At 40.4% G+C, this 27,077-nt stretch overlaps 1 protein-coding gene across 19 annotated transcripts in view; it reads left to right on the forward strand.

Annotated features, from left to right (window-relative positions):
• The window catches only part of PDE8B (phosphodiesterase 8B), a 223,765-nt gene that overhangs the window by 105,681 nt on the left and 91,007 nt on the right, over positions 1–27,077 (forward strand). For 10 of the 19 annotated variants that reach the window (XM_069492718.1, XM_069492723.1, XM_069492721.1 and 7 more), the window contains exon 2: positions 20,994–21,053. The exons of 3 other annotated variants lie outside the window; for them this stretch is intronic. In XM_069492718.1, the coding sequence (XP_069348819.1) occupies positions 20,994–21,053 (60 nt within the window). Of the gene's footprint in view, positions 1–8,981; positions 9,062–9,964; positions 9,966–20,993; positions 21,054–27,077 lie in introns of all 19 variants that reach the window. 6 more of the 19 variants (XM_069492719.1, XM_069492722.1, XM_069492708.1 and 3 more) reach the window with 2 other exon arrangements.

A 27,077-nucleotide genomic window follows, 5' to 3' on the forward strand; every position in this document is an offset into this window, starting at 1 on the left:
CGGTATTTTTCAGTACTAAAATTTTTGGTTGAATTTTTTTATATTATCATAGTTCTTTGCCAAAATTTTGTATCTTATCTTTTAATTCTTTGAGCATGTTAATCACAGTTAAAGTCTGTGTATGATAACCCCACTGATAGATCTTCTATGTGTCTATTCAATGTTTTTTTCCCTCTCTCTTGGTTTTTGGTCAATCTTTTTCCCCCCTTATAACCCATTATTTTTTTACTGAGTGTTGAACATTAAATTCAAGCAATTTTAGAGATAATTTGTTCCTCTAAATGACAGCATATTCCTCCAGGCAGACTTGACTTCTGCTTCTAGCTGACAGCTAAGCAAGGGCCAGGTGATAATAATTCAGTGATTGCGATGATTCAAAGAAAAGTTTCAACCCATGGGAAGGCTGATCTATTTCCAGGTCAATCCTGTTCGTAGGTTGCAGCCCTTTGGGGTCCCAACTGAAAACCTAACATGTTTCTCAAGGTCTTTCCTCCCTGGTGGGCCCTGAACTCCAGTTTTGTCCTTCCGTGTCTGTGAGGTGGATGAAAACTCTGTTCAGCTTCTCAGCTGCTGCTTTCAGAACTGTCAGTGGCCTTGAGGGGATGTGTGCACCAAAGCTGCACTTTGCTTCTGACCTTGCTTTCTCTCCCAGATCTTGCTCTGACAAAGTCTCACTGCATTTGTATCTCTTTGATACTTTCAAACAGATTTTTTTAAATGTTCTGTCCAGTTTTTCTAGTTGTTCTTACAGGAGAGTTGGCTCAAGAAAACTGAGGTTGACAGAGGTTAAATACATTGTGCAGGGTAACATAGACCATGGAAATAAAAATAGGAGACATAGGACCAGAGAAATCTGGGGCTTAGAGAAGCCTGCACCCCTAACTTCATTATCCTTTGTCATTAGGATATTTCTGTAGATAAATTTGAGAATCATTGAGTTGAACTTTCTTGTTTTACAAAACTTACCCAGAGCAATAGTGTGATCAGTCCATGATCACACAAATAATTCATTTACAAGCTGGGGCAAAACACAGGCCTTTTATCCTCAGTCAGGTTTCCCCTGTTACCCCTTGCTGGCCCCTGTTACTTTTTATTATTATTCAAGGACCCAGACCTGTATCTAAGCTTTAGTAAGACCTCTCATGGTCCAAGAGGATTCTTCTAGTTTATAGGAAATTGTCCTTGATTTATCTAACCATATATTAGTGTCACCTCTTACCTTCTCTTGCCTTCCTTCCTTTGTCACTTCCCTTTTCTTTTCTGGCGTTTTACTTTGCCACTGGCATCTTGCCTGTGGCTAATGGCACATTCACACTAAGAGAGACGGGCTAGCAGAGTGGCTTCAGGACTGCGTAGTCGTCCATCTGCTTTTGTGGCTTGGCATGTTATGTCAGATTCTGCAAAAGACTTTGAAAAAAGATGTAGAAAGAAAAAGATAAAATGAGGGCTTTGAGGAAATGCTTAATCTCATGATTAGCCTCTTCACTTAAAAATAATGCATAATCTCTTCCAGAATTGCTAGTAAGGCTTTTGACTTTTGTGGTTAATCTGCCATTCTCTCAAGCAATGGTATATATTTACAGGTTCTTTTCATTAAATTTTAAGCAGAATCATGAATTAGAAATTGGGAATAAAGTTGATCAAAAGCATGCCTATTCCAACATCCTTTTTTTTTTTTGCAAATACTGAAAATGTGATATTCCATACTTATGTTTTGGAAGGGAAAGAATTTTGGTGATTACCAGGTGAGAAAAAGGGGACAGGGTGAAAGTATCACTGGCCTGGCAGCCCAGGGACCTCAATTTTATCCCACTGTGACATCCCACTTGTGTATGGCCGTGGGCACATTTGACTGTCTGTAAAATGACAATCTGTTGGGCAAGATGACCCCTTGGGAGTCTTCCAATTCTCAAATGTTTGGAAACCATCTTTTACCATGAGGTCAGTGTCTGAAAGAGCATTTTGTAATAATTTGAATGAGGACATAAAACAATTCTTTCTTTTTTGTGATACTGGGAGGAGAAGGAGGGTCTATAGATAGCCAATCTGGAAGTTGACATTTGTGTTTTCATGTAATCAAGTTGAATGTTCTGGGACTACGTTGTGCTGCAAGCTAAAGAGCTTATGCTATGATGATGCAGCTTATTAAGGTAGATAACAAATGCAAGGCACCTATTTAGTTTCTGACTCACTGTGGGGCTCAGTAAGGATTTTCCAAAAGACTGAATGAGAGATCATCATCGTAATATCTATCATTTATCAACTGCCTGCTGTGCCAAGATATATCTGTGAGTAATACAGATTTGTCATCTGCCCTCTCCAAGGGGCAAGTATTATTACCCCTTAGTTACACATGGGGAGAAGGAATTCCAGTCTGGTCTTATATTAAAAACCTTTACCAAATAGCAACATTGGCAGCTTTAGTTCTCCAGCAGTCTGCATTTTGTGCCAAGGAGCAAAGTAATCTTCCATTTACCAATGGCTTTTTTAGCTTTTTAAAGATGTATTAAATTAAACACCCACTCACCAAATATCTGTGAGTGTTGGTTGTAGCAGATGGATTTGGCCATTGGGTGCTGGGATGCATCCTGTCACAGCTGATCATTTACTGGTTCTCTGACTGTGATTGGATGGAGTTGGCATCTGTCTCCTAGGGTCCTCCTGCCCCCAACGGTTTGTGGTTATGGTGACCAAATTATTGTGTGATAAATATCATGGCAGATGTATTAACAGAGGAAAGGGGGCAACAATGGAAAGAATCTCAAACACATTTTAAGGTTCTAACTGTTTCAGTTACCAAGGCCCAGGAGGGCATGTAATATATGTTAAGGGATCCACATCCCTGGGACAGTTTTCCTCTCCCTTCAGCAGGGTATGATGAGGGTCTGGGACCTTCATCAGCACTGGTGATATTCAGTGTAAAATCTTTGGAATTCGATGAGCAAAAAGTGGAATCTGGTTGTTTTGATTTGCATTTTTGGATTGCCAGAGAAGCTGAGCATTGTTGCATAATTTTTACAGCCCGTTTGTGTGTTTGCTTTGTGAATTGCTTGTCCTTTCCTTGACCCTTTTTAATTGGGGTGTTTGCCTTTTTTATTATTGTCTTATTAGAGCTTTAAAAAATTCTAATAAGAATGCCAACCCCTTTTCTATCCTATACTACTAATTTTTTTTCAGTCTGTTTTGTATTTTAACATTTACTATACTTTTCAATATATTTTTGTTACTAGAAATCTAATAATCTTTGCCTTCAGGGCTTATGTCTTTGATGTTATTTTTGGCAAAAACCTTCTGGGCGCTTGAATGGGATGTGTTCACCTACATTGTTTTTCAATATTCTCCTAGGGTACTGGGGTTTTTTTTTGCCATTTAAAATTTTCAGCTTTCTGGAAGTAATTTGGATATATGTCATGATATATGGAGCTGACTTAATTTTTCTATACATAGTTAACCAGTTATCCCAACATTGTTGAATTATCCATTTCTTCTCACTGATTTAAAATGATACTTTTATTATTTAATAAATCTCATATGTCATTTTATGTATGTATGTGTATATGTATTATATAGAGAGATATACAATAATTGGGTGAGTTCTAGGTTTCCTGTAATCTTTCATTGATCTCTCTGCCAGAAGCACACTGTTTTGATAGTTAGTTGTATCTTTGAAGTATATTCTTACATCTGGCAAAGCAAAATACTCATAACTCTTCCTTCACAGTTTTGTTAGCCATAACAAAATGTGTTCCTGGCATTTATTCTTCTACATGGCTTTGAGAATCATTTCACAACTTAAAAAATTGTGCCAGGATATTTATAGTAATTAGTAGATAGATTAATTTGGGGGAGCTGTGCCATCTTTGGTTTCCCACCCAGGAAGACAGGAGCATATCATTCCATTTATTTCAGTCTTATTTGCTGACACTCAGATGGTCAGAGTGTGTAATATAGTGTATAAAAAGCACAGGTTCTGGAGTCGATCTGAGTTCAAATCTAAGTCAAGCCATTTGTTAGCTGGGATAGCAGTGAGCAGCTCTTTTCCCCAGTGACTGGAATATAGTGAGTGCTCAGTAAACATTCGTTGAAGAAATGTTTGAATGAAAGAATTTATTAAGTTTTTTTGTTTTTGCTGTTGTGAATGAGTATTCTGCATCCTTGCCAGCAGTTAGGATTGTCAGTTATTTTAGATTTTAACCATTCTAATAAGTATGTAATGGTATCTCATTGTTTTAATAAGCAATTGCCTAAATGACAAATGATGGTAAGCATCTTCTTTGGTGGGAGATCTGTTCAGATCTTTTGCCCATTTTTAATAGGGCGTTTGTTTCCTTAATGTTGAGTTTTCAGTGTTCTTTGTATTAATATATTTTGGATATAAGTCCTTTACCAGATATGTGTTTGAAAATATTCTCTCCCCTGTGGTTTATTTTTTTCATTCCTTTCACAGTGTCTTTTGAAAGCAGAAGTTTTTAATTTTAATAAAATTCAACTTAATATTTTTTTCTTTCATGGATCCTGCTTTTATGGTATATTTTTAGTCCCCTCATAATCCCTCATAAAAAACAGAGTAATAATGTAAGTGAAGCATACAATCTAGAAATAGCATCTTTAAAAAAACTAAGTATCAGAGTATGTCCATAAACTTGAAAATATGAGCAGTTGGGGCCAAACCACTGACAGTAACAAGGAACTCTGCAGGAAGTGGCTGGGAGACAGATGGGATTCTGATGGCTCTGAGGCCTGGGGAACCCAGGCGTTTCCCTCCACGCTCATCCCAAGAAGTGGGGCAGTCCCCCCAAAGTGGAGGGCTTGCTGTAGATTTGAGAATCACCACTGAAAGTGGAGGAGGCTTCACTATTTCCAATAGTCAGACAGTGAAGACACACGAGAAAAATATGCTCCCAAAACAGAGGAGAACTGTAATCTAATATTTCCGATGAGCTAAAAGAAATTAAGAAAATGATTGAAAGTTATGAAAGAATAGTATGAATCCAAATTAGAAAAACACAGATTAGATGATTAGACAACAGAAAGATGTGAAAGAGAGTTGGTGGCTCAGAAAACAAATAGAAATAAAAGCAAAAAGTTTAAGAAATGTAGATCAAACTGGAAGAAATATAAGTGTGAATAAACACTGCAGAAAGCACTGTAAGGGAAACAAATTGGAAAGGAAGAAAAAAAGCACAGAAATGAAAAAGAAGATAATAAAAAATTTGAGAAGTGGTCATAGATATGGAAGACAGGCAAAGGAGATCCATTTATATAATTTATCATATGGTATATGTATATCCTATATATAAAATATATATATAGATCTATATATAATATATAGGCATGTACATATATAACCCATTTATAAGAGGAATCTCTGAAAATGAATATCAAATCACATTGTATACAGGGAAAATTGATCCAGAATGGACAATAGCAATATATATTCTAGTGATATAATTGTACCATAAAGAAAGAAAGTCTTTTGGGGCATCTAGGCAAAAAGACCAAGTCATTTATAAGGAAAAGAAATCATGTTGGCATCAGCCCCTGACAGCAATGCTTTATGACAGGAGACAATAGAGAAACATGTTAAAAATAATCTAGAGAAGAAAAAGTGAGACAATTATTCTGTATCCGGCCACACTGAACACACCAGACTTCCGGGAATGAGTTTCCCATGAATCCTTCCTGAGGATTCTTCCAACGACTACTGTGACTGGAGGAACTTTGGCATAAAGTGGCTGGCATGTGAGCCCTTGGGGTGCATTGGCTTTCTGTTCAGAGATCTGGCTTTCCTGGAATTCCATAAGTGTTCTTAACCCAAAGACAGCTGTGAAAAATGGTTCTGTTATCCCTTGGTTGGAATACCATTTCTCCCTTGCTGAGGTATTGGCCTTGACTCCAGTCATTTGGATTGTGATCATTTCATATCCCTCCTTTTGGGAAGCCACACCCTGGTATAGCTGTGGCTTGTGTGGCCTGTTCTTCACCTGATGGATATATATTATCAGATTTCTTTCTGATATCAACAAAGGGGAAGTCATTTGTTTCCACTGGGATTCTTTCTGTTTTAAGCACAGAAAAGCTCATTCAACCTTGCTTAATAATAATAATAAAAGGCAATTTATTGGCTCCACGTAACTGAAAAGTCCAGAGGTAGATAGATAGGGCTTTGGGCCATAATTATGTGGTTTGGTAATTTGGTAGTGTTACAAAGGATCTGGTTACTTTCCTTTTCTCCACTCTGCTTTCCATGGTATTGCTTCCATCATGGTGTCAAGATGTTATGAGCAACAACCTGGCTACATGTTTCTTTTTGACAAGCAGTGAGAATATTTCTTTTTTTTTTAAAAAAGAGGGGCAATAGCTTTTTCTCAGCTTTGCTAGCAAAATCCTGAGATAAATTTTGATTGGACTAGCCCAAGTCACATGACTATTCCTAACCAATTGCTGTAGTGAGGGAAATTAAACGCTTAGTCATATTCACATATATTCACATCTTCTTTAGAACCACATAGATCCCCAAACAGAATTCAGTGACTCCTGGGAAAAGAAAGGAGAGAATGGATGTTGGGGAGTCTACCTGTAAAGGGATTTTTAAATGAGTATTGAATTTTATCAAAATGCCATTTTGGCATGCTCATATATTGACTCGTATTGATTGTGGTTAGTTATGTAAATAGATACTCTAAGTTAAGGAACAAAACCTACTTAGGTATGCCCTGTAGGAGTACCTGAGGTTCTGGAAGAATCAGCTTGTTTCCCCTTTTCTTCTCTTTTTCTTTCTTCTAGTTCTTATGTGGACTTTCTTGCCTCTCCCCAACCCTCTGATACTGTTATTCTCCAGAGCTCTGTCTTTGGTCTTCCTTGAGTGATGGCAAGGTTTTACCTGCCTCTCCTATATGCTGGAGTCATTCTCCCAGAACTTTGTATTCATGTATCCCACAGCCTGACTTTGCCTGTTAGGTGGCCTAGAGGCATCTCAAACTCAGCATATTCAGCATTAACTTAACATCCACATAAACCTGCTTTACCTCCTGTATTCCTGATAACCTGCCAAATCACTCAAGCCAGAATTTTTGAACGTCCCTGTCTTTCTCCTCCCTTGCCCACATGTGTCTTAGTTGATTTTATGACCTGTATCTGCCTCAAATTCATCCCCTCCTTTCTATACCCATGTCTTAGTCCATTTTCTGCTGCTATAATAGATATCAAAGACTGGGTAATTTATAAAGAATAGAAGTTCATTTGGCTCATAGTTCTAGAGACTGGGAAATCCAAGATCATGGGACCAGCCTCTGGTGAGGGTCTTCATGATGCTTCATCCCATGGAGGAAGAAGGAAAGGCATGTGAGTGTGTGAGATGGAGCAAGGATATGGGACTGAACTCATCCTTTTATCAGGAGCCCACACCAGCGATAACTAACTTACATAACAGCATTAATCACCTCTTAAAACAGTCACGTTGGCAATTAAATTTCAATGTGAGTTTTGGAGGGGACATTCAAATCACAGCATCCACCACCACTGCTTCTAGTGCAGGCACTCACTATATTTTATCTACACCAGTGTTCTCAAACTTTAGTGAGCATCACAGTCATCTGGAGGGCCAGTCCATGCACACATTTCTGGTCCCACCCACAGAGTTTCTGGTTCGGTAGAACTGGGGTAGGGCCCGAGTTTCTACTTCTAATAAGTTCCAGGTGATGCTGGTGCTACTGGTTTCCAGGGAACACACTCTGAGAACCACTGAGATGATTGCAGCAGCTCCTTTCTGATCTTTGGTCTTCCCTTAGTCCCTCCACACTCAGCCAGAGTGATCCAGCTAACTATTAATACAATCCAACAGTGCTGCACCTTTGTCCACCTAATAAAGCCCAAGTTTTTCACCACAGCCACCATCTGTGATGTGGCCCCTTCCTCCACACATTGTGCCCTGCGCATTGCTTGTGGTTGTCCATGTGAACTCTGTTCTTTGCCATTCCTTGTGCTGTTCTGCCTCCTGAAATGCTCCTTTCACTGGTCTTCACTTGGCTCGTTCTCACTCATCCTTCAACATTGATCTCCAGTGTGATTTTCTGAGAGTCTGCCTGAATCCCAGATGGAGCTAAATGTACCTTCCCTGAGTTCCCCTAGTACTCTCTAGGTACCTCTGGCTTCCGTCTCACCTCCCGTTATTCAACTGATTGCTTCATGTTCATGCCACTCCCATCCCACTTTTATCTGCAGACTATGGGCTCTTTCAAGGCATGAACACTCAGTCTGACTTATCTTTTTATGCCCATTTTTTGTGCAGTACCTGGCACATAATAGATGCTTGGTGAAAGTTTGTAGAACTAGACTAAATATCAGTGCTCCTTTGACCACAGCTGTCTCCCCCACCACCAAGATACTAGCACATTCTCATTATAAGGAAGGAAGTTATTGCCTTTTAGGCAATTACAGAAAAGTGGAGGGCCCAGCCATCCTGATACTGGGACTTGTTAACCCCTAAGCATCTTCTCAGTCTTCGTACATCCTCCTCCTGCGGGTGGACTTAGACTGAGGGCTGCAGACAGCGGTAAGCCATCATTACCTCTGTTTCTCTAAGTTTCTTCCTCTTCTTGAAAATACAGGGTTTGAAAAGAGATGGGAGGATGATGCTAACATCCTGGTGACAGGCTGCAGCAACCTTGACCAATAAGGACAGATGGGCAGCACTGATGAATTTTAGGACGTGGCCATTACTAGAAGGGCTGGGGCAAGTTTTTATACTTACAACGATGCAGATTTCAGTGCAACTGAAGGCAGAGCTTTCTAATGCATGAAGTTGCCCATCGGTTCTATACCAAGTCCACATAGACCTGCTGATATGTTCACCAGTCACTATTCCCAGGGCTGGATTTGGGCCACCTGACCGGAGACCCATGGGAATCTCACATCCTTGTGTGTTATGATGTGGCTTCAGAGACTCTGAATTGAATGTGCCAAGTCTCTAGCTTCAGGAGTTGGTCTTCTTCCTTTACATTGGGGCTTCTCAAACCTTTTCAAGACTGAGGGTTGAAAGAATGAATGCCTGCCTCAGGCAGTTTAAATAATCTGCTGCAAGTACAGGATTTTTATGGAATGTCCTTCTTTAGTTTTAAAATTCATGCGAACTTTGCATTCTCCTTCAGTCCTCTCTTCTCAGTAAAAATATTTTGAATGACTTTATACTTACATTGCTGAATTTATTTCTTGATGTAAAAACTTGACATAAAAACTGATGCTCAGGGGATGGGTATATACCTAAATGATGAGTGCAATGCGCACTGTCTGGGGAATGGACACGCCTGGAGCTCTGACTTGGGGGGATAGGTGGTACATGAGCAACGTATGTAACCTGAACTTTTGTACCCCCCATCATAAGCTGAAATAAAAAAAAAAAAAAAAAGAGAAAAAAAACTGATGCTCCAACAGAATGCACTTGTAGTTTTATATATCTCTTGGCCCTGTCTGTGCCCCACAATTGCTGAACCATTACATCTCTTCAAGTCCTCCCATTAGGTCATGGTGACAGTGAGTTTTAATGTGGTGGCAAAGTCTCAGAAAGGCAGAACATCTAAACTTGGTCACGGTTTTATATTTTAATCTTTTAATAATAGAGAAAATGTTACACCTTAGAAATAATACTGTCTTTCATTTGGAACAACAGATTTGAATGTCAGATGGGATATTGTGAGGTTTCAGTTGAATATCGACTGCAAATTGTATTCATCAAATTAATCCCTTTAAGTTTCTTGTTTTGGAGGGGCAGCCTTTTAACTTTACATAAAGATAGTCATAAGCATTTATCATTGCTTCATAAATAAAAATATTTGTAATTAATGTATTTTATGGGATGAATGCTTATGTCTTCCCCAAATTCATATGTTGAAGCCCTAACTCTCAGTGTGATGGTATTTGGAGCTGAGGCCTTTTGGAAGTAATTAAGATTAGAAGAGGTCATGAGGGTGAGAATAGTGCCCTTTTAAGAAAGAGAGAGTTCTCTCTCTCCTTGGGCACACCTTTAGGAAAGACCACTTGAGCAGGCAATGAGAAGGTATCTGTCTCCAAGCCAGGAAGAGAGCCCTCACCAGGAACCAGATCTGTTGGTGCCTTGATCTTGGACTTCTCAGCCTCCAGAACTGTGAGAAATAAATGTTGGTCGTTTAAACTTTGTAGTCTATATTTTGTTATAGCAGCCCAAGCTAAGATATATTTCCTAAAAAGTGAAAACTACAATATGAAATATAAGATCTTTTTACACAAGGGCCCCAAGGCCCATTGTAAATAGTAATGATTTCTGACAAGATTCCAGGAGAGTGGAGCCCATGAATCTGTGTTGCTGCTTACAGTACTGTGGAGAGATGGGGAGTGTGAGAGGTTTGAATGAATAGCTTGGGAGGCAGTCTCCTTAGATCAGGGATTCCCACATACATGGTGGAGTGGACATGAAGCCATGCTCCCTGATGCTGGAGTGTGAGCAGAGAGCCTGGCGCTGGGCACAGAGCACCTGAGGTTCTGTGCTGATGGCATTTTAATGCCTTGAGTACTGAAGATGAGAACCTGAGAGTCATCAGAATAAGCAAGTGGACAGAGCTTTACAGCAAGAGTGAAAGGGAGTGCCTTGTTCTCATTCCTCTGTTGGACAAGGGTATGTTAGCCTGTTCTCCAGCCAGGAGAAGAGGAAAATGTTTGTGGATCCAAGATAGGCTGTGAACTTGAACCATTATTTAAAAGAAATGTACTTTGGTTGAACATGAAGTGGTCTTTTGGGATTTACTTAACTCTTTGCTTTGGGATTTTTCTGTTTTCTCTACAAATGGACATATTCATTCTCGGCCCCTCTCTAACTATCCAGGGTTTTGGGAGAAGGGAGCAGGGATTGCCATGAGCCTTTCCTCAGCTCAGTCACCTGCTTGTAAATAGGCCACTTCCACCCGATGCTGTTCCCTTGCTCTCCTCCCTAAATCTTAAAAGGAAGAAGTAAGATTGTGGGTGTTGTCTCATTGGCTTTTGACGTAAGCCTTGATGGCCTCAGAAGGTCAAGGTGCAATGGGGGGCTTGTCCCCCGCGTGTGTCAGCTAAGGGGAAGGGTCAGGGGCTGGGTCTGAGGCCTTGGGAACCTTCCCAGGAGACGCCCTGCTGATCTCGGGCTTCTGGCCTCTTTGCCAGTTTTCTGAAAATGTTGAGCTTTTAATTGCAAAACATTTCACCCCTGTTTTACGTCTTTATGATGTGACTGGTGCTTTTTATCAATAACTGTTTAGAAATGATGATTCTTTTTGCCAAGTAAGTAAAATCCTTTTTCAGAAAAGTGGGCATTTGCATCTTGGGGCTGACTTCACATGGGTCAAATGAGATTAGTTTTTAAATGGGAATCAGTGCAGGACACGGCTTCATTACCCCTGAGGCACATGGAATCTTCAGACTGGGTGACTGAAGGTCATGGCTTATCCTGGTGTGACCGAGCCTGGCACAGCGGAGTCAGGAAAGTGAGCGTGGTCAGGTTCTTGATGGAGTACCAGATGTGGCTAAAAATCCAGAGATGCTTCAGGGCCACAGGTCCCCAGTGGGGGAGTCTCGTGGAGCCACGCAGGGCGGACATTTAGCTCTTGGTAAAATAAGCCCCAGCTTATCAATGATAAAATTGAGGACAGAGGCAGCATGGATAATTGAAATCCACAGGAAAGCTCTAAAATTCATTTTTAGCAGATGGTTTCTGTTTCCTTGCCCATCAAATCTATTTACCAGAACTGCTGACCATGTAGCAAAATTGACTGATTTGAATATCATCCCTCCCCACTCTCTCCCATCTTCATTTAACGTTCAGGAGAAGGGAAGGCATGTAGGAGGACGGAAGAGGATCAGACGTGCACGCTTGGGTTTTTCCACAGTCTGGATGATTCCCTCCTGAATAATCAGAGATAGACTCTTCTTGGCTTGTTCTCTGTTATGCAATGTGATTTTACATGCTTGAAGTCATCCAGCAGTGTCTGTTATCAGTAGTATCTCTAATAAAAGGAAGAAAGTTAGTTGCGGGATGTCACGTTTTTGCCATTGCCTTTAAATGCCTGTGCTCTCCCAGGCAGACCCTGGGTTTGATCTTTGGAATCTGGGAATGGTGCTGTGTTTACACACACTCAGCCTAGCCAGCTGTGGCTGAGTTGTTGCGTTTATGAGATCTTGATGCCTTGATTTTTGCACTGTATGTATGATGGAACACCTTTTGACATAATCATAACATTGAAGTGCGGTTAATTTTTTTTTTCCTCCTCTAAAGTTAATTCTCTCTGAAACCTCCTTGTGCTAGCCTCCTTTGGGTTCTTGTCATTTCACGGATTATATTCTAGACCATTTTTTCTTTCCATTTTAATGCATAATCGATATCAGGCTGAGTTATTTCCTCATGGTTGTAGATGATGTGACTATATCATATAAATAATTTCTTTCATCTGCTATTTGTGGGAGGAAAATGGCTTCTCCTTTAGACTATACCGGCCAAATTTTCTGTATTTGGATCTGATGGCATCTGCGTGACTTCTGTGTTTATGTTTTTAATTACCACTTCAGAGCTAACGAGAGGATCGCCTCTTTATGTTTTCTCACTGCCGTATTTTCCAGGCACATTGGGATATAGCATCTCCTTCCCCGCTGGCCCAATAAGGCTCTCTGAGTGCAGCAGTAGGACTTCTTAAGAAAGAACAGCCTTATCCCCAACAGTGACAGGGGGGAGTGGAAGAGAGGACATGGGGGTGGGGGCAGCAGCATAAGATGCAGTGCTGGGAAGTCCGTCACTGTGCCCAGTGCATGGGGTGATCGAAGGTACCACCTTCTTTGAGCTGGCACTCGACCTCGCTGGCCTGGTAGCCCACTTCCCCAGGAGCCTGTGCTTTGTGGCAAACATTGTGACATTGTGCATACTGACCTCCCTACTTTCTTCATCTTTCCCATGCCCATTGTTTCTTATTTATAAATCACTTTAAAACCATTACTTAATTTACAGTCTCTTTGTTGTACCATCTTAAGACTTTTCTGGAACAAACTGAGATACAAGTCAATACATAAATAAGAGCGTGGCCTTCCCAGTAAGGCAGGCCTGGGCTTAAATCTTGGCTCCATCCCCTTGGGTAGGTTGCTTAACTTTTCTGCAGCTTTAACTTCTTGAGCTATAAAAAGGGGCCCACACTGCCCTGTGGGATGGCGTGACTGTTATGTGAGATGGTGCGCGTGTGGGATTCGTGGGCCCCTCTTGTCTTACTGAGCCATAGAGCAGTTACTCATCTTGAGCAAGGTCCCCTGAGTCCCAGCCCAATTTTCTAGGATTTTATTTTACCAAGTTTCAGAGAAACTCTGTCTGTATTCTGAGGAATTTTAAATGTAGCACCTTATTTTACCATATAAAGACTTTATTGGAAAAAGAAATGGTATTAATATATGTAGAATATTTATATAGGGGCTATTGATCAATTAGTGTTAATGCAAACAGAAAACAGACTTTCTCAATAAAATTAAATATATTTCAAAGTTATTTTGAAATATTTAAGATATACAATAAGAGAGAGTATAACTGGGAGGGGCATGCTCGTAGCTCTGACTTGGGCGGTGCAGATGCAATAGATTTAACCCAAATGTTTATACCCCCATAAACATTTTGTAATTAAAAAAAGAAAAGTATAATTCAATAAACACATATGTACTCAGTACTCACTGCTTAAAAAAACACATGATTAATTGAGTGGAAGCCTCTGACGTTTCCCTCCCTGAATACAGCGTCCGCTGCACCAGCAGGACATCTGCCTCCACTGGGAATTTGCAGCCTTTCTTTGTACTATTACAATATATTCCTAAGCTATATTCTGTCATGTTGTAAACACTTTCAAACTTTAAGTGGCATTCTAGGTATGTATTCCTCTAAAACTTGCATTTTTTCGTTTGGTTGTTGTTGAATTAGATGTTTGTGAGATCCATCTATTTTGAATGAGTAACTCTAGCTGATTCATTTTTATTGCTATGTAATATTCCATTGTATGGATAGTCCTCAATATAGTTATCCGTTTTTTTTCTGGTGGTAGATGTTAATGGATTGTGGATTAAGCTATTTCTAAATTTTTGTTACCACAAACAATGCTGTTCTGAATATTCTTGTAAATGCCTCTTTATCTACCTTAGAGAAACACTAACATTGGAGGCTGCATTATAGGATATACATTAATTCCTCTTTACTAGAAATCTCTAAATTGCTTTTCCAAGTAGCTGAACCAACAAAGTGTAAGCGTTCCTGTGGGTCTGCTTTCTTGCCTATGCTAGATGGTGTTTGACTCTTAATTCTCCCATTCTCTTGGTAAAAGTGGTTAGCATCTCATTGTAATTTAAAATTTCTATCTTCCTGATTATCTATGAAGTTGAGCATCTCTTCATACTTATATTTCCTCTCCTGTAAATTTCTTTTCAAATCTTTACCCACCTTTGTTTTTGGTTATCTTTTTATTGATGCTTTAAAAAAATTTTGTTTTGTGTTCTGGTTGCTAATATTTGTTGTTTTTCTATATTTTAGATTTCATCTCTCGGGCTGTAGGCTTTTTTTTTTTATCTTTCATTATAGTGTTTTTGTTGAAGAGAAGCCATAATTTTAAAGTCAAAGTGATTAATCTTTTATTTTATGGTTGTGTATTTTGATGAGTAGATATTTGTATGTTTATGTGATAAAACATCATGCTGCCAAATTAACACAATATTATAAACAGCAGGGCATAAAACACAAAGTAGGTAAATATGTCACCCTCTGTGAGTATCTTGTGGCTATAAGTAATCTTCCACCTATATATGTAGAACAAAAAATAGATTATAAAAGAAATTTTTGATTGGTTTTGATTATAATGTAGGGATATTGTTTTGGGGGATAATTCACCAAATGTGAAAGACTTTATCTTCCTCACGCCTAAGTGATAATCGTTTGTTTTTGGAGTATCTGGAAAAAAACCTTTCTGGGTGTCTGTGTTCAGGCACAACAGCTGAGTCATGGGTTTTAGTGCCTTCCACAGGATAAGTGCTCCATGGATATTTATCAATGAATATGGAACAGAGTCTGTGGGAGGGGCTATTGAAGAGGCAGGAACTGAAATTAACCACAGACATGTCGACTCAAAAGAGAATAGGCTAGTGATTCCTGACACAGGCTGCACCTGAGGAGATGGAAAAATGCTGACGCCTCAGTCCCATCCTTAGAGATTCCAATTCCCTTTGTGAGCAGTAGGACCCAGGCACTGATGTATTTTAAAAGTTCCCCAGGTACTTCTAATATGAACTCCAGATTGAGAACTTCTAGACCAGAGAATTGGAAGCAGGAAGATGAGGGGTGGACCATGGGCCATCCCCAGGGACCCTTGGGTCCTCAGAGGTCCAGGATGTCAGAGGTGCCAGGAGGTGCTGGAGAGCAGCCAGCTCCAAGACGGTGAGGCGGGGGGTGGTGTGAGGGCAGAGCCCACTGGCGGGCCCGTGGCTGGCAAGGGACAGAAGGAAGAGAGCCTCCTGGGTGTGCAAAGCACAGTGGCAGGGAAAGGATGGCAGGGCAGGACCAGTGTTCCCGGTGTGGAGCAGGGAGGCCCAGCCTCATGGTGGGGTCACCTGCAGGCTGCAATGCCAGTCCCTTTCTGATTGGATGCCAGAGCACAGACAGAGTTCCATTAAAAAGGCAAAAGTCAAACACAACCTTTGTTTACCCAGAGCTCTAAAGAATAAAGAACCAAGCTTGGCCTGAGAATGGAGGGTGGACAGGGGGACATATTGAGATAATTAAGTGCTATCTCAAAATCAAGGCCAGCAGGGCCTCAGGTACAGTTGATTAAGGGCATTTAAAAATGCCTATTCCTGTGTCTATAGCTGGTCTCTTTTGTGAGTGAAAAATGATCTTCACCTTGGACCCTTCTCATGCAGTAATGTCAAGCTTGCCCTAACTTGCCCGTCTGTGTGTGTGTGTGTGTGTGTGTGTGTGTGTGTACTTACGTGCGTGGGAACACCCAGTACTGCAGATGATGGGGAGGAAGGGCATTCTGAAGGAGAAGTCATTGAAGTAGGGAAGATTCATACTCTTAGCTTGCTTTTGGAAGGTGGAAGTTACGGACACCCCACCCCCATCTCGACACACACACACACACACACACACACACACCCCCTTTTCCTTTTTAGTGCTGGTGGCAGCCCTGTTGACAGACTACCAGGGCATGAGCCAGGATTGTCAGGTACTGGATCACCTATTTTGCAGAACCAGAATGGAGTGTGGAAGCCATAGCAGAAATGTAGGTAGTGCAGTCAGAATTAATGCTCTCAATTTGGGGTAGTGTAGTCAGAATTAATGCTCCAAATTTTGGAGCACAGTGGAAGGCAGTGCTTAGGATGAATGAAGTCTCAGTCTTGACTCTGTCACTTTAAATCTGCCTGATCTTTTTAGTTTAATTCAGTTCCCACAAAGCATTTACTGAGCACTTTCTAGACACTGGGGATAAAATGGTGAAAAAGACAGTCTGTGTCCTCAGGAAACTCAGTCTTTATCAAGGAGCAAGATATTTAAATGACTAATAAAATACGGGCTATGAATCCGGAAGGAGTACTGAAGAGAGGACTGACTGGTTCTGTCCTGGATGAAATTGGGCTTGACCCATCGCCAGAGGAGAGCAGGCCCTTGAGGATGAGTACGCGGCTGCGGTGGGGAAGGGGTTTCAGGTCAGCCACTTTGCTCCCTGAATTCTCAGCTGCCCTCCTGCCTGAGGAAGTCTCTAAAACTTGATGCCAAGTTACTTAAAATTCCTGAAGCTGAAACTACCAAGAGCTGTAGCAATCACCTCTAGAGGATGTGGCACCGTGACAGGTGGATTAAGCAACCAGAACTACCATGCTTTCTCTCCTGAGTCTGTCTCTTTCTTCTGCCTACCCTGCACCAGCTGGGCTGCATCTTAGAGTTCCCTCGCTGTTGAAGTGAAGCCAAGCTGTGCTTTTTTTCCTTGTAATTTTTTCTTGATCATCGCAATATATTTTCCCACTTGCTTTCACTGCTGTAGTTCTTACTCAGAGCAGCATTTTTGTTTTGTTGTTGCTAAATCTCTGTTCTTGTTTATTCAGAAAGTGGGCAAACCAAATGTTTGATTTTTCTCAAGTCACAGATCTGATCGTGTTAATCCTCTGCTCAAACACCTGCAGGGTAATGGGTGCTTACAGATTAAGAAGGGAGCTCCTTTCCAGGATCCTCTAAGCATCTGACCCCAGCCCACCCAGTCTTCCCTTCCATGCACTTATCATCCAGCCTCTCTGGGCACTTGTTTTCTCCCCTCTGAGCCCCTTTGCATTCCTGCCTCTGTGCCTTTGCTGATGCTGTTCCACATGCCTAGAATCTCCTCCCCCCGCCCAGTCTGTTCATCTTCCTATTCCTCACAACCTGCCTGTCTTCATGAGGCCTTCCTTGATCTCCCCACCTCCCACACCAGAAATATTATCTCCTCTTTCTCCCAACTTCCAAGACTGAGGGAAATGTCTCTCAAGCAGAATTCTATATCCAGCTAAACTACCAAAAAAAGCAAGTGATAGACATTTGCAGATCACCAAAGACTGAACAAGTTGGCCACTTCCAGACCTCTCTACATGAAAAGATATGTTCCTAGTTGGGACGTCAGGGACTTATGTTAACTAGTTTGAGATCAGCCATGGTATTTACACCATGGAAACCAGCAAATGCTACAAAATAGTACTCTTATTTTTTTTCCTAGAGACACAACTCATCTGAAGGTGAATTGTTGACCCTGCTTACATGTATACATGTGTGTGTTACCGTTCACACACGTATGTGTACACACAGATATTTGACACAGTATAAACGTCATACAGTGCAGTTAAAACTACATGGTAGTTCAGCAATCCCTCCTCATTAGGCTATTGGGGAACCTGTGTGTTTGGAAGGGCCAGGAAGTGTGTCTCTCTTCATACTCTGGTCCCATCCTCCCCTCTTCTCAGGCAGTGGAATTGTGTTACCTGTGACCCCACCCCCACTTTTGTTTCTCTGTCCCTGGCAAACTTGGTCACTTCCTGGAATCAGAGCTAATGCACTAATTGAGGATCTGTGCATCTGCAGTTGCTCAAAGTTCACCCTTTGAAGTAGAGAATCTTGGCTTGGCTACACAGACGTCAGTAAATGATCTGCTGTTTCTGTTCATAATTGCTGTTTTATAAATTGGTGAAATGCAGGCAGTTAGACTCCTGCGTTAGAAACAGAACTGTGCACACTGCTGTCTGTGAATATACCTGCCACAGGGTTTCCTCTGCTGGTCACTGCCTGTTACCAGCCCTCAGAGCCAGCAAGGACAGGTTCCAGGGTTCTTTTGGGACAGTTGACCTCTTTTGGACACAGAAGCAAGGTCAGATGACTTGGAACAAGGACCAAGATGGAAAAGGCAAGCCAAGAGACACAGTCATGGGTCATGAGTGGAGAAGCTAGTAAACTGAGGCACCCAAGCTGGCAGTGGAGGAGGGGCGAAGGTACCTGGGAGGTGGTCCAGTGAAGTGGGGGCTGGGAGGAGATGGGCAAGGGGCCCAGAGTGACGTGAGAGGTGGGTGTGGGGAGAGGGTCCTTCAGCAGCAACCTTGCAGCCCTCTTCTGGCTCTGCCCTCCTCCCACCAGGCTCCTGGCTCACCTTCCTGCTGAGTTGGGTCAGGCTATGGGGGAAAGCTATAGGGTCTTCCCTGTCCTTAGGCAGGAGAATGATATCTTCTTGCTTGAATGTTGCTTTTAAAACCCCGTGCTCTCGCTTAGTGGCCTTGTCTGTGTGCCACAGAGATCACAGGGGAGGATGAGCCTAGCATGCTGCCTGGGGCGGAAAGGGCTTAAGGAATGTTCACAGTCCTCAGGTATTATCCTGGTGGGGCTGCACACGGCCGGCTTCCCCATCCCTACCCCTCTGCGTAAGGTTAGCTGTATGACCACTTCATGTGCGTACTGGTTACCTTCCAAGGTATAAAGACAACATGTGGGGCGGGGGGAGAATTGTTCTTATTTTTGGACAGCCTGTGCCCTTCTTGCAGGAGTCCTTCTTTCAGTTTCTTAGTCTTCCAAAGCGAGTCTCTTTATTTTATTTGTTTTAAAGTTTTATTGATTTATTATTTCACTCATTATTTTCCACCACTGGCTAACGCCTTCAGGAGCCTGATTTTGCTGGAGAAACCATTCACAGGAGGCCTTGTTGGAGAGGGCCTCTTTGCATGGTGGATGTAGTGAACTCGAGAGATGCCAGGGCGAGTGAAAACGTATCCTGATTATCAGTCAAATTTATGTTAATATACCAAATTGGTTTCACTTTCTAGTCATTAACTTTTTTTAGTAAAGTTTCTGACTAGTGCACTGCTTTTGAAAGAGGGAGTTTGTTTCAAACAACACAAACTGCTTTGGGAGTGGAGCTGGGCGGGGGCCGGCAGCCCAGTGACGCAGAAGGGCCGGGGACGTCGCTCTCCCAGTGGACTTGCTCCTGGCCTGCACATAGGCTGCCGGTATCAGCACACGCACCTTGCAGCGTACTGATTTGCGTAGAGCAAAGAAGCGTAAGAGGAGGTACACGCTTGACTTGAGCCCGTTACTTCTACCTGACACCACAGTGAAACACGGAAGGAACTTGTCACTGGGTCACAGGCTCAGAAACTCAAGGCCCCGAGTTGGTTTTCGTCATTCGAGACCTGCTGGGCAGACCCATCACTGGGGACGCTGCCTGCCCAAGTGGAGCGGGACAGGCAGCTTTGTCCTCCTGAGAACCCCTGGCCTAGGGCCAGCGGCCTCAGATGAGCAGTCATTAGAGGGCTCTTGGAGTTTTCTGCTGGCTGGTTTGGGGAAAGGCCAGAGCACCCAGCATCGTTTCTTTACACAGCCATGTCCCGGTGGGGTGGGAGAACCAGCCCTATGGAGCAGAGGAGTGTTGGTGTTTTGGAGAGGACTCAGCACAAGCACCAGGAGCTAACCACGGGGAAATAGGAAGAAAGGAGAAGGATACTTTTAGTCTTTTGAAGTATAATTTAAGGAAAGTTCTGTATTTTCTAGTTTGTTTTGTGAACTGCTAAAGCATGCTGTGACCCTTGGGTCATTGCAGTGTCTCTGGTCCTGTGAATTCTGATGATGCTTCTGCAGGGTGACAAGGGGCCAATACAGTGTTGGGTACAGGATAAGTTTCCAAGTAGTGGCAAATGACCACAGCCTCTTAGAGAAAAACAAAATTGGATCCGTGGAGGTGAGGCCAAGACCTTCAACCAGATTAGAGAAAAGTCATTTTTAGAAATCCAAGAAAAGTAATTAAAAATAAAGACAAACATTTGCTCTGTGCTCATTTCTGTATAACTCCTTGCTCAAGGCAGTTGGGCGGTGTTGGCTGTTGAACACCTAGGAGCCCTTGGCTCACTTGTGGACGTGGCATCCTGGGGCAGAGTTTAGCATCTTGTGGTCACGGTGTGGTGTCACTCGGCTTATTAGAGGAAATATAACTGAGATGAGTAATTTATTCATGGTAAACATGGGTAAGAGTAAGCTGTTTATTTCTCATACTAAAACATGAAAGAAGAAAAATAAGATCCAGTACAGGAACAGCTCTTAAGCCATAGACACACTGTAGCTTCCATATTTGAGAGAAAGCTTTACTCTCTTTTGAAATTTCAGAATAATAACAGGCTAAGCAGACTGCCCGGCACCTACTAAGTGCTCAGTAAATAATTATTAAATTGAATTGTTTTCTCCCATAAAATAATCCATGCATTTGGGGATATATCCTTGCAGACATTGCCAATATATATAAATATATATGTTGTATAAAAACAGGATTGTATTGTACATGATGTTTTGTAACCTGTCTCCAGGTCAGTAAGTTGTATCCTTTCATTTAGAGTATGCAAAGGGGCAATATTATGTAAATACGTTGCGTAAGGAAGGCTTTATCAGTTTATGACTTGACACTTCTTATGTGCTGTCCTTTATTTAGCAGGTGTCTTCGGCAGAGGTACGCATTGGGCCCATGAGACTGACGCAGGACCCTATTCAGGTACGCCTCCGTTACTCAGTACAAGCTTCCTTTTCAGGGCACGGAGCAGATAGCTATCCTTGCCCCACAGGCACACACACGTGCATACATAGTGTATATGTATTTCTGTGTGTTGGGGGGGTAAGTGCTTGTTTTTATTAATGTCACACTTGAGGACTCAAATAGTTTTCTTGAAGACTTAAACACCATCCTATCTTGAGTATAAATATAATAGGTAGATGGCATGGTGGATTGTGAGGAAGAACAGCTCTTCCACCAAAAAGCTAGTCTGCCCCCTGTCCTGCTACAGCCAGAAAGGTAAAGAACAGTGAGTTGCTGAAGGTCTGGCTTTGCCATGAGTCACAGCTGGGTGTGAATCTCGGCTCTGCCTTTAATCAGCTGTGTGACCTTGCATATATTGCTTCATGCCTCTGACCCAGTGTTCTATCTGCAAAGTGGAGATGATAATGCCTCTCTCATAGGGAATTATGAGTGAAATGAAATAGCATTGCGTGCCTAGAACACTGCCTGGCAGTGAAATATGCTCAATAAATGATAACTGTTGTTGCTTGGGAAAAGATAAAAGGCTCCCCTTTCATGTCCCATGTGACTTAAGCCAAGCAGCCCTCTGGGTTCTAGGATTGACCTCATTCTAATAATGATAGCAACTGTGTCCTCCTCAAAGCCCTTCCAGCTTCCTATGCCCCCTTCAGAGAAACAAATACAAAAGGGAATGTGTACCCTTTTAAGTAATTTTTAAATCCTCATCTGCATGTTAGGCCTAAGTAAGTGAACCTCCTCCTTGTAAAAACTGTAGTTTGTTAGCACCTGGAAGCTTGTACTTAGGACGAGTGAAGATACAGAAAAGATGTAAACAAACCAACCAACGTATAGATGAAAGTGAAAAAACAACCAAGGAAATGTACTATTTGATTTATGAGCAAATGGAAAAAGAAAATAATGTGTTACAGTTGCTGGGAAAAGGAAAAACAAGTCTGGGTAAAGGAAAAAAAACAAAAGGAAGAGATTTAGCTTGGGAAAATTAGATGAAAACAAATTTAGGAGCAGAGAGAGAGATAAATAAACATAAGCCACAACTATTTGTATAGAATACAAACAAGTGGAAAATTCCAGTAATCATTCTGAGGGCACGTATTTTGTACTCCAATTTTGAATAAAGGCAGTGGCAAATAAAGGAGTTGATATCAGGGATTTATTCCCAAAGCAATTTCCAGAATACTTCTTGGGATTAGTGTAATTTTAGATCAATTTCATTTACCTTCACGTTTGTCCTATGCTGCACTGACAATGAATGCTTATGATAAAGATGCCTCGTTCTTTTAAAAGTGTAATTTGTCAAATTGTAAAATATTTCAAATATTCATATAGGTACATGTGTGTACCCACCCCTCTTCTATCAAATGTTAACAGTACGCTCTATTTGTTTCAGAGGGCTTTTCCAGAAACAAAAGATTGCAGATGCTGTTTAAGCCCTTTGTTTATCCTCAGCCTCCCCTTTCCTTTTCTCTCTAAAGTAACCACTATGATACATATTTGTATACTTACTTTTCATATGTATGTATCCATTCATAATATTTACTCTTGTTTTGAAGGTTTTTAAACTGTCTTTGAAAGGTGTCATGCTGTGGGCATCACTCTGAAATTGGTTTTCTTCATTCAACATCATTTGGTGTCTTATCTAAGAATTCACTGCCTATGCTAAGGTCATGAAGATTTACTTCTTTGTTTTCTTCTAAGAGTTTTACAGTTTTAGCTTTTACATTTAGCTTTATGATCCGTTTTGGGTTAATCTTTATATATGGCATGAGATAGGGGTCCAGCTTCATTCTTTTGCATGTGAATATCTAGTTGTAGTAGAAGCATTTGATTTTTGACAAAGATGCCAAGACAATGAGGAAAGAAGAGTGTTTTTTAACAACGGTAAATGTGAGGATTTATTTTTGGATTCTCAGTTCTATTCCATTGATTTATATGTAAATCCTTAGCCGGTACAATACTGTCCTGATTATTGTAGCTTTGTAGTAGTTTTGAAATTGTGAAATATGAGTCTCCCATCTTTATTCTTATTTTTCAAGATTGTTTTGGCTATCTGGGTCCCTTGCATCTTCATATGGATTTTAGGACTAGCTTGTCAATTTCTGGAGGGAGGGGCAGCTGGGATTTTGATAGGGATTACAATAAATCTATAGATCGATTTTGGGAGTGTTATCTTAACAGTTTTGTCCTCCAATCCATGAATGTGAAATGTCTTTCCATTTTATAGGATCTTGTATGTTGCAACCTTGCCAAACTCATTTATTGTTTTTTTGTAGATCCCTTAAGATTTTCTATATATAAGAGCATGTGTTTGTTTCTTCCTTTCCAGTCTGTATGCCTTTTTTTTATAATTGCCCTGACTAGAACCTCCAGAACGATGGTGTGTTTTGTTTTTAAGATACTTCTAGACCTTTTCCCAAAGTCGTTGTACCATTTTACACTCCCACGAGCAATGTGAGACTTGTTGTTACTCCAGATCCTTAGTAATATTTCATGTTGTCAGTCTTTTTTAATTTTAGCTATTCTAGTGGATGAGTAATACTATCTTATTGTGATTTAACTTTGCGTTTCTTCATGACTAATGATGATCACTTTTTCATTTACTTATCGGCCACTCTTCTGTTTTCTTTCGTGAAGTGTTTGGTCAAGTCTCCTTTTCATTTTTTAATTGGGTTAATTTTTAAAAGTTGTTGAATTATAAGAATTCTACATATATTGTTACAAGTCCTTTGTCATATTTTCAGAACATTTTTCTCCCAATCTGTGGTTCTCTTATTAATTTTCATAACTCTGGCTTTTGATAAGCAAAAATTTTGCATTTTGACGAAGTCTAAAATTTATCACTTTTTTTTCTTTTATGGTTATTGCTTTCTGTGTTTTGAAAATCTTCACCTACTCCCAGGTCAAGAAGATAATTTCCTGTTTTTTTCTAAAAACTTTATTCTTTTAACCTTTAATTTTAGATCTATAATCTCAAGTTAATTTTGTGTATAGTGTGACTTAGGCATCAAGGCTCATTTCCTGTGTCCCCCTCGTCCCCCGCCACCCGCCGCCATAGTGATGTCTGGTTGTTTCCAGCTCCACTTGTTAAAAAGACTGTTCTTCCCCATTGAGTTGTTTTGATGCCTTTGTTACTGATTCTTTGATATTCGTTGCAATTTGTTTGGTGGCCAAGTATGTAGTCAGTTTTTAAATCAATATTCCATAAAAGTTGCTTAAAAAGATGTATTCTCTACTTGTTGGATAGAGGGTTCTATATATATGAGTTAGTTTAACTTTATTAACTGTGCTATTCAAACAATCTCTATTAATTTTGTGACTGTGTGATTTGTCAGTTTCTAATTACAATGGATTTATCATATCTGTTGATATTTGCTGATTATTTGAGTCTGTGTTGTTAGGTGTATCCAGGTTCTTGATTGTCGTATATTCCTGATGACCCATTTATCGTTATGCAGTGTTCCCCTTTAACCTTTTGCCTGACGTAATGTTTTATCTGTAGGTAATGTTGCCAGACCAGCTTTCTTTGGTTAACATTTTCCTAGTATATCTTTTTCTGTTTTTTTTCCAGAAACAAAAGATTGCAGATACTTTATAACTTTATTTTAAATATGCCTTTTTTAAGCAGTACATAGTTTTATTTTTCTAAAATCTCTTCCTATAATTTCTATCTTTGAATAGGTGAGTTCAATTTGATTGCATTGAGTGTAATTACTTATACAGTTGATTTTTTATTTTGTATTTTTATATTTATTACCCTTTTTTCCACTGGTTTCTTGTTTCTGCTTATCGTCAAGTTGGCAAAGTTTTTAAAGTTACATTTTATTTTCTCCAGTGTTTTGGGAGCTATAGGTATACTTTTGTTCTTTTGGTGGTTACCTTTAAATTTTTTATTTTTTTCATTTTTATTTTTAATTATTTTGGGTACATAATCGTTGTATACATTCATAAGGTACATGTGATATTTTGGTACAGGCATACAGTGTATAGTAACCAAATCAGGGTAATTAGAGTTTCCATCACTTCATACAATTATCATTTCTTTGTGTTAGGAACATTGGTCTGGGCAATGATTTCTTGAGTAATACCCCAAAAAGCATAGGCAGCCAAAGCAAAATTGGACAAATGGGATCATATCAAGCTAAAAAGTTTCTGCACAGCAAAGGAAACAATCAGCAACCCACAGAATGGAAGAAAATATTTGCAAACTACTCATCTGACAAGGGATTAATAATTAGAATATAAAAAGAGCTCAAACCACTTTTAGTTATTTTAAAGTATACCATAACTTGTTGACTATAGTCACTTTGTTGTGCTATCAAATATTGTTTATTCTACATAATTATATTTTTGCACCCATTAACCATCCCCACTTTATCCCCTCTTCCCTGCAACCCTTCCCAGCCTCTGGTAACCAACCATCATTCTACTTTCTGGTGTCCATGAGATCAGTGGTTTTAATATTTAGCTCCCACATATGAGTGAGAACACGTGAGATTAGTCTTTCTGTGCTTGGCTTGTTTCTCTTAACATAGTGTTTTCCAGTTCCATCCGTGTTATTGCAAATGACAGGATTTCATTCTTTGTGGCTAAATACCATTCCATTGTGCATATGTACCATGATTTCTTTATCCATTCATATGTTGATGAACACTTAGGTTGATTCAAAATCTTGGCTATTGTGAATAGTGCTGTAATAAACATGGGAGTGCAAATATCTTTTTTTATTTTTATTTATTTATTTATTTATTTTGAGGCAGAGTCTTGCTCTGTCACTCTGGCTAGAGTGCCATCACGTCAGCCTAGCTCACAGCAACCTCAAACTCATGGGCTCAAGCCATCCTTCTGCCTCAGCCTCCTGAGTAGCTGGGACTATAGGCATGGGCCACCATGCCCGGCTAATTTTTTCTATATATTTTTAGTTGTCCAGCTAATTTCTTTCTATTTTTTAGTAGAGATGGGGTCTTGCTCTTGCTCAGGCTGGTTTCGAACTCCTGAGCTCAAACGATCTGCCCGCCTTGGCCTCCCAGAGTGCTAGGATTACAGGTGTGAGCCACTGCACCTGGCCACAAATATCTTTTTGATATATTGATTTCCTCTCTTTTGGATATATACCTAGCAGTGGGATTGCTGGATCATATGATAATTCTATTTTCAGTTTTTTGAGGAACCTCCATACTGTTCTCCATAGTGGTTGCACCTAATTTACATTCCCACCAACAGTATATGTGAGGGTTCTCCTTTCTCCACATGCTTGCCAGTATTTGTTATTGCCTGTCTTTTTGATACAAGCCATTTTAACTGATGATATCTCATTGTATTTTTAATTTGAATTTTTCTGATGACTAATGATGTTGAACATTTTTTCATATACCTGTTGGCCATGTGTATGTAGTCTTTTGAGAAATGTCTATTCAGATCTTTTGCCCATTTTTAAATTAGATTATTTGATTTTTTTCCTATTGAGCTGTTTGAGCTCCTTTTATATTCTAATTATTAATCCCTTGTCAGATGAGTAGTTTGCAAATATTTCTTCCATTCTGTGGGTTGTTGATTGTTTCCTTTGCTGTGCAGAAACTTTTTAGCTTGATATGATCCCATTTGTCCAATTTTGCTTTGGTTGCCTGTGCTTTTGGGGTATTACTCAAGAAATCATTGCCCAGACCAATGTCCTGGAGTGTTTTCCCAGTGTTTTCTTTTCGTAGTTTTATAGCTTCAGGTCTTAGATTTAAGTCTTTAATCCATTTTGATTTAATTTTTGTATATGGCAAGAGATAAAGGTCTAGTTTCATCCTTCTGCATGTGAAAATCCAATTTTCACAGCATCATTTATGGAAGAGGCTGTCCTTTCCCCAATATATATTCTTGGTACCTTTGTCAAAAATAAGTTCCCTATAGATGTGTAGATTTATTTCTGGATTCTCTGTTCTGTTCCATTGGTCTATGTGTCTGTTTTTATGCTAGTAACATGCTATTTTGATTACTATA

Source organism: Eulemur rufifrons, chromosome 17 (genome assembly GCF_041146395.1).
Source record: "Eulemur rufifrons isolate Redbay chromosome 17, OSU_ERuf_1, whole genome shotgun sequence".
Lineage (NCBI taxonomy): Eukaryota > Metazoa > Chordata > Mammalia > Primates > Lemuridae > Eulemur > Eulemur rufifrons.